The sequence below is a fragment of the Peromyscus californicus genome, unplaced genomic scaffold (assembly GCF_007827085.1).
Source record: "Peromyscus californicus insignis strain IS unplaced genomic scaffold, ASM782708v3 Scaffold_4__1_contigs__length_199733344, whole genome shotgun sequence".
Classification (NCBI taxonomy): Eukaryota; Metazoa; Chordata; class Mammalia; order Rodentia; family Cricetidae; genus Peromyscus; species Peromyscus californicus.
In genome coordinates this window covers 99,835,132-99,843,882 of record NW_026294562.1, presented here as the reverse complement: position 1 = coordinate 99,843,882, position 8,751 = coordinate 99,835,132, and the positions used below count along the sequence as shown (strand labels likewise).

At 39.0% G+C, this 8,751-nt stretch overlaps 1 protein-coding gene across 1 annotated transcript; it reads right to left on the bottom strand.

Annotated features, from left to right (window-relative positions):
* Nucleotides 1–1,266: 1,266 nt before the first annotated feature.
* Nucleotides 1,267–2,267, bottom strand: LOC128094753 (olfactory receptor 51I2-like). The gene has a single exon (XM_052713269.1). The coding sequence runs from the start codon at nucleotides 2,227–2,229 to the stop codon at nucleotides 1,267–1,269; it is 963 nt and encodes a 320-aa protein (XP_052569229.1). The 5' UTR covers nucleotides 2,230–2,267.
* Between the last annotated feature and the right edge of the window lie 6,484 nt (nucleotides 2,268–8,751).

Here is an 8,751-nt window from a genome sequence, read left to right as displayed (position 1 = left end):
GGGAGGGGAGGAGGGTGGGTACTTGTCCATTTCCATCGCCCAGAAGGGCTCTGACAATGCAGTTGAGAGAAAGACAATGAAAAGGATTAGAAAGATATGCTTTCCTTACTTGCAAATGTGATCACTGAAAACAAAAATTACAGACATTCTGAAAATATAAAGAAATTAAAATATAATAAAAAAATCTTCAGTTTGTTACTCAAAAGAATCTAAAAACCATTCGTGTTTATTCTTCCAAGGTTTTGGTGTGTACTGGAATGCATGCTTTGCTTGGACATATGATAAATTTGTGTGTGTGTGTGTGTGTGTATGTATGTGTGTGTGTGTGTGTGTGTGTGTGTGTGTGTGTGTATGTGTATGGTTGGAGGACATTTGTGTATGTGTATGTGTATTTCCATTTTGGTGATTTTTTTTTTGAGAGAATCTGAGTCCAGGGTGGCCTCATACTGTGTAGCTAAGGATGGCCATGAACTGATGATTCTCTTGCAGTCACATCTTTTTTTTTTTTTTTTTTTTTTGGTTTTTCGAGACAGGGTTTCTCTGTGTAGCTTTGTGCCTTTCCTGGGACTCACTTGGTAGTCCAGGCTGGCCTCAAACTCACAGAGATCCGCCTGGCTCTGCAGTCACATCTTAAGTGCTGGAATCACAGGTGTATGCCTCTATTCAACCCCATTGTATATCTGCTTTATACTTGTAGTCCCTTTGGAGTCATTCATATATAATGCTTGATGAATGGATTAATTACATTGACTAATTAATTTTTTTCTTTTAGGGACAGAGTTAGTACTTTAGATTGCAGAAAAGTTTCTGGTTCACTCCAGTCTGAAGCATGTACCCAATACACCTTCTATCTGTAATTCATACTAGTAGCTACTGTAATGACATCATGAAATTTGTAGGCAAGTTGATGAAAATAGAAAAACTCATCCAGAGTGAGCTAACCCAGACCCAGAAAGACAAGCATAGTATGTACTCACTTATAAGTGGATATTAACTATAAACTAATGCAACAGTCCACAGACCCAGAGAGGCTAAGTAACAAGGAGGACTTGGAGGGTGGTGGTGCAAGGATCTCCATGGGAAGGGGCAATAGAATACAAAATGTTTCAAGTATTCATCACACTTTAATCCTCAAAGTAAACGATAAGCAGGTTTGTAACAGGAATAAGGCAGGTGGTCTTCTCACAATCTTAGCATAACTAGAGATTTCCAGTGCTTCCTATGGTGTCTTTTATTTTGCCCAAATTGTGATATATTTTAAGTTTATTAGCCTTGGCTTTTCCTACTTAACACTCTGAACATGGCCCCCCTGATGGGCTTGGACTTGACACTGTAGATGATGGGGTTGAGCACAGGAGGCACCACAAGGTACACATATGCTACAAGGGCGTGAACAATGTGGGGCAGGTGCTTACCAAAACGATGGATCATGGACACACCTATGACTGGAATGTAAAAGACCAAGACTGCCAAGATATGGGAAACACATGTGTTGAGGGTCCGAACACGCTCCCTGGGAGAGGCTAGCCCCATCACTGTGTGAAGAATCAGTGCATAGGACATAACAATAAGCAAAGAGTCCACACCCACTGTGGACAGAACCACATAGAGTCCATACAGGATATTGACAGTAATGTCAGCACAGGCCAGCTTCATGACATCAGCATGGAAGCAGAATGAATGAGACAGGAGGATCTTGCCAGGGCAGTAGTTTAGTCGCTTCAACAAGAAAGGAAGTGGTAAGAGGGACAGAGTAGCTCGGGTCGTAATGGCTGCCCCAATCCTGATGATGACATTATTAGTGAGGACAGATGCATAGCGAAGTGGGTTGGAGATAGCCACAAAGCGGTCAAATGACATGGCCAAGAGTACTGAAGACTCTACCACAGAGAAGAAATGCAGAAAGAACATCTGGATCAGACAGGCATGGAAGTCAATGAATCGATAGTCAAACCAGAGCACACCCAGAGTGGAAGGCATAGTGGACAAGCTGAGGCCCACATCACTTAGGGCCAGCATGGACAGGAAGTAGTACATGGGCTGGTGTAAGCTATGGGTCCTCTTCACAGCCAGGAGGATGAGGCAGTTTCCAGTGAGTGCCACAGTGTACATGGAGGAGAAGGGGATGGAGATCCAGCCATGGATGGCCTCTAGCCCTGGGATGCCAGTCATGAGGAAAGACTGTGGCTGGAAGAAGGAGATGTTGATGAAGGACTGTGAAGAGAGCATAGTTCCCAGGAGATGTGATATCCTCAATCTGGACAGACACTGACCATGTCTAGAATGAGAGGAAACAGTAAGGAAGTATTGCATCAAAAGTCTTAGACTCAAATTTCATTAGCTCACCATTTACTTCTAGGCATAAAGGAATGATATTGATAACAACATCAATGTAGACTCTATATGTTGTAATCTACTTAGTATCACAATGTCTTGCCTATACTTTTTTCATATCTTTAAGAAAACCATAGGTACTTTTGAAGATCTGGCTTCTTTCAAACACAGGGTTGGGCAGTTGGGGTTATGAATTCTACACAAGCTTATTAAAAAGCTTCTTATCCTTAATGCTGACACCCAGTCTGAGCTGGTGGACTGAGACTCCAAAGACTGTGAAACAGTATACTGGTCTCACCAGTATTTATTTTTTGTACAAATTGATGACATGTTATATCTCTATGCCTAGAAGAGTGTGAAAATTCCTGTTTGGTTAGAGTTAAAGAAAATTAAACCAGGCATATGGAACAAAAGGAGTTTATTTTTATAGCATTCAAGGAAACCTACAAAGAGTCTGATTGCATGAGAAATTACTGTTTTTCTCACAATTTTGTAGTTTTTAAATTGAGTTATTCTAAAGCTCCCGTTTATGTTGCCCTTGGCTTTTCTATGACACACTTTTGACATATGCAAAAAAAATTCTGTGATTCATACTTAACATTTTGGGCTGAATTTATTTATACAAAGAACCAAGAAACTTTGGAAAAGGTCCCATTTCCTCACCCTTTGTATAGATGAGAAACCCAAGGGTAGAGAGCTGTAAGTGGCCTACCTCTAATGGATGGCCTATGTATTGTTGTCTTGGAGTTTGAATCCTTGTACATCTGATTCCAAAACCAATGCTGTCTCCTGTGACCTGCCATGATGACACAAAGTGTTTGAACATTGGTCTGCAATAGATAATACTATAAATGTTGCTTCTGTGATTATTGTGTTACTAACACATTGCAATTCTCAAGGCTTTCATTAGTTGTGACTCATTTGATCCCCACAGATACTGTGAAATATAGACTTCAGGGGACTGCTTTTCCTACATTGTGGATGGTAACTGATGTTCAGGGATGTAACTTGCTCATGTCACTCCTCCTTTAAAAATCTTTCAGTGGTTCCCTGTGCAGTCTTGTAGAATATGGCTTGGGTAGTCCTGTGATGAAGCACATTCCCCAACTCTCCATTCATTACATGGTAGACTTTGTCCTGTTCAGGATTCTTCAGCCAAGGACATCGTATTTCAATTTCTAAAAACGTCTGTGCTATTTATTTTGGGGATTTTGTGTTCTGCCTGTATTTTTCCTTTGATTTTTCACATGGCTCAGATCCTCATTCCTTTAGATAGTAAACACCATTTTCTCAAAGAGCCATTTGGATGACTCTTGCCTCAATGATGCCTTGACCTACAATCCCCTTCTTCATTATCCTCACATGACATGCTCTTTTTTCCTGTATGCCACTGAATTGACTTTTACATGTCATGATTACTTCTTTCCTTGATGATCTTCTGTTTCTTTTACTAGATTACAAATTCTATGGATGTATCAACCATAAGGTTTTGTCTGTTTATCTAATACATGCGGTTCCTGGAATGGAGTAAAGTCACAGTAAACATTTATTTGAATGAATGAATAATGAAATGATAACCAAGTCTTGTACACATGAAAGAAAAACAAGTAAAATATAAGTTGTGTCCCCCCAGGCATCAGATAGTAGAACTGATGGTACGTTTTGAAGAAGAGGGGATTGGAACCCTATCTCAAGAAATCATGCATTGCACCCATGGGATGGACATAACATGTTTGATTTATTGTTGATTGTACAGAGAAGAAATCTCCAAGAAAGATTTGACTAATTTTCTGAACTGTGGATGGTTATCATATCAACTAGATTCTCAAATATTTTATCTGTTTCCTATTTTAAGAAGACCAATGAGGTTACCAACAATATATATATATATATATATATATATATATATATACACATATATATACATATATGTACATATATATGTAAGTGACATTATAGTATACCTTCAGACAATCTTCCCAGAGTTAGGTTTGTTGGACAACTTCTCATTTTCTTAGCTCACTGCATCTTCTGTCTGTGCTCTCCTTCCCATCAATCAACCCAAAGGAAATTGCTCATATTTTTTTTTAAGTTACAATCTTGATTCCTTATTTATTTTGTAGGAAGTTATCTTCCTCCCTATGATGTATAGACAAATATGGATTGACAAAATGCAACATTATGTTGTTTACTACAAAAAATACATGAGTAAATCTAATGATTCAAACAAAGAAATATGTAGATTTCAATGATACATGCCTGTGCATTATTTTCAGATGTTTCTCCTGAAGGGAAATTGCTCATAACCTTATTTGCTTTTCTTACTGTTGTTTTAGGGAAACTGCTCGACCTGTTATTGCCCTTGGCTCATTCCACCACCTCTCTTTCCCTCTAACTTTCCTTATAGATTTCTCAAGTTGTCTCAACCAACCAGTCCTTCTAAGTCATCACATTTAAATTGGTGATGAACTTTGAATCCTGATAAACTGAGTTTCATCATCATTTTCTCTATCTGTCCATCAGTGCTTCAGCTGGAGTACAATATTGACATTTATGTACAAGCCTCTGGAACCGGAATATGTGAGATAACTTCAGCTACATATGTCTTCCACTTGTTGAAGTAACAGCAATTCATAGGTTTGAGTATGTGAAAGTAATTTTAACAATTTTTCAAATGGAGAGAATTAGAGAATAGTTTTTGGGTTTCAGTCATTCTGCTGTATTATTGTATTATACTGGGTATATACTGGGTGTGTTAGAAGTTTAGTTAGCTTTGAATGAAAAATGAATTCAACAGTGTTACCCTTATTTACAAAATCAAATGCTCATTGAGTTGACAGAAATACTCAATCACAGTGCTATTTTGCATGAAACGCCCTCCTTTTTTCCCAAGTAAGCTGTCCTACTTCATAGGTTGTGTTAGATCCCAGCCTCATTTTCTCCCCCTTCTCCTTAATCTTCTTTGTAAAACACAGAGGTATAAGCCATATTGTCTGTTGTTTGAACTCAGGCATTTGGTGGTTGTAAACCTACTATTCCTAAAATTAATTCAATCAATAAAATCAATCAATGAATCAGTCAATCAATCAATCAGTCAATCAATCAGTCAGTCAATCAATCAATCAATCATCAATCTTTTTTATTTCCCATCTTTTTACATTGCTCTTATTTTATTCCTCTGAATTTCCTTCCTTAATATTTCCTTATTTCAATTTTTTTCTGTATTAACTCCTAAGCATTTCTTCTTCCAATTACTAATTCATGCCTATAAAATTGCCACGCACCCACTTACATAGCAGTTTCTGATCTCAACCAGTTTGACTGGTTACCAAAACTGGAAGTCTTTTAATAAAACTTCATTTCACAGTGTGTGGTACACATGATGATGAATTCCCTGTGCTAACTTGGCTAAATTATAGTGACAGTTTTTGGTCAAGTAGTGTTCTAGCTATTTCTATGAATAAGTGTTTTTTTTTAAATAAACAATTAACTTTTGGATTTTCAGACTTTGAAGAAAGATCATCACTCTATTCTGTGTGTGGCTTCATTTAATCAGAAGAGAGGGTAAACTGAGGTCTCCCTAGGAAATAGGGATTCTGTCCCAGATGGCGTTGAGATACAGAGTGTACATCAACTCTTCCTTGGGTTTCCAGCCTGTCCTGAATAATTCACACATAAGTGCTCACAACTGCAAGAGCCAATTTCTTGCCTCTGCACCAGTTCTGTTTCTCTCTGAAACATTGACTTAAAACATATACTAGAAATTCAGTCACTCTGATGAATGAATGAAAAATTCACTAGAGGAGTGTAGGGACCATGTTGGTGTGCTCCCAAGCACAAATATTAACATTTAAAAATATTTCATTATAGACAGGACTTGAGTGGTTCCTTTAAGCATCACTATTGTGGACCAATTGTATAGAGATTTGTTTTGGAACTCAGCAGGAATTTCTCTTCTTAAACCCAATACCCAGGTCTCTTTCTGACCTCTACCTTTTGGTATTTATTTTCCTTGAGCCTTTGCTTGGGAAGACAGTAAAAGGATCCTCCTTGTACTCTAAAAATAGAGGAAAGCCCAATTTTGAACCTTGATTACTCACTTTGGTTGTGGTGATGGTCGAATCTGCTGTACCACATCTCATAGAACACAGAAGCTTCTTCGGTTAAGATATTCTTCTTTTATTTTGATTCAGGAAAACGCAGCCAGGCTCAAGGGAAAATAGGATTTGAGTCACAGAGAAACTTCTCTGTGTTCATCTCCACTCCTGGGATGGGAATGTTTATTGAGAGGTTCAGTTGGTTGGTTGGGGGAATCTCAGAGAGATTATAGGTATGACCAATTGGATCATACCTCTAGCCCAGCTGTCTTTAAGGCATGCTTTCCTCAAGTTCTAATGCATCAGTGGCCCCAACACCCTGGTTCCCTCAGTTTTAGAAAGTGCTTTTCCTGTTTCCCAGAAGGAGGGACTCAGCCAACACTGAGGTCAGAATCTTTAAATAATTTTTTATTGTTCTCATGCAATTCATCCAGAGCACAGTTTCCTCTCCCTCCATTCCTCCCAGTACCTTTCTCCCCTAGATCCACTCCTCCTCTGATTCCTTTCAGAAAAGAGGAGGCCTCCAGGGAATATCAACTGAACACGGCATAACAAGATACAACAAGACTAGGTACAAACCCTTATATATCAAGGCTGGGCAAGGCAACCCAGTAGGAGGAAAAGGGTCCCAAGAGCAATTTAAAGAGTCAGAGACACCCTCACTCTCACTACTAGGAGTCCCACAAAACACCAAGCTAGTAATCATAACATATTTGCAGAGGATCTAGCACAGACCCATTCAGGCTCTGGTTGCTGCCTCAGTCTCTGTGAATTCCTATGAGCCCTGCTTAGTTGATTCTGTGGGCTGTGCTCTCCTGGTGTCTTTGACCCCTCTGACTCCTACAATTTTTCCTCCATCTCTTCTGCAGGACTCCTCAAGCTCCAAAGGAACTTGGACTAACAGGCCAATAATTCTGTAGGGCATGAGTAAAGGAAAGTAGGTATGTTTTAGAAAGACAGTTTGGATCAAGATAGGTTCAAAAACTGAAGAAACATGAAACTTAAAGATGAACATTGTGACTGCTCATTAACGTGTTGGAAATCAGAAACATGCCATGTTCCGAATTCCCTATGGTAACACATTTTGATGAACTCACAAATTCAGCAACCTGCTACTTAAGTGATGTTCTCACCTATTCAATGCTTTTTGTCCTGTCTCCATTTTCTCAAAAGTAAAGACAGTTTGTTCCATCCTGCCCTTCCTACCACCAAGAAATTGCTGTAGTGCTTGTTAGTCTTCCTTGGACTTTAGATATGACACACAATATATGTAAAAAAGTTACTTAATCCATTCACCATGTAACGTGGCACAGCACCAGCTATGCCAGGGGCCCCGACCAGGAGGAAGACTTGCCTCTGAATCAGTGTGCACTATAGCATTTTTGCATGTGTGCCACGTAACATGTAAAACTTTTGATGCCAATTGTAGCAGGGATGTGTGGAGTCCCTATCAAGCCCTAACATAATACCTGCTAGGTACATAGACACAAATTAAGAAAATCAACCTCACTGACTTAGAATTGGTTAAAGAGTGGTCACTATTATAATATAAAGCAGATGATATGAAATTCTGTATGAAGGGGCCAAGGTATTTTTAGAATCCCATTTTAATTTCAGAATGGAGCTTGACCTGGGGGCAGACCATAGTTCATGCTTAAAAACTGGTACACACGCTTGAGACAGACTGAGAGTTCTACTTATAGGAGCCCTGCTTCTAGTTCTACCTTCTGCCCCTTGACTCTTTTCTAGTCATATTTAATCACTTGTTCTCCTGTGTAGGCAGAGGACTTTCCCCTTAAGTCTCCTCCCACTTCCATTTCTCTACTTATCCAAGCGAGTTCAAAATCATCATCTACCAAATATACATTTTTCTTTTTTCAGGAGCCCAGTTAGAGCACAGAAAATTCCAAAAGTTCCAAAATATACTATTTCCCTCCTTCCAACCATAGCTAGTATCAGTAGCCCTTTGCTTGCGCCCCATTTCCTGGCTTATTCTTCCCTCTACTCCAATGGACTGTGAGATTCTCAAAGGCAAAAATGAGTTCTTTTTCATATCTGAGACCTTAGAAACTTAAAAATAGGCATAAATAAAACTTTTGCTTTAAGCCTAACTTTTTAATATGTGGGTCAGGACCCCATATGAGTTGACATAACCAAGTGTTGGGGATGTGGAAATTTTAGTGACAGTAGTTAAGTTTCTGAGTTATCAGTGAACAAAAAAAAAATTCAAAATGAAACAAATAACAAATTTGAGGAGTTTCTGAAAGCAACAGCCCATGCTGCACCACATGACTTCATGGCTGGCTTGGTTCTGAACACA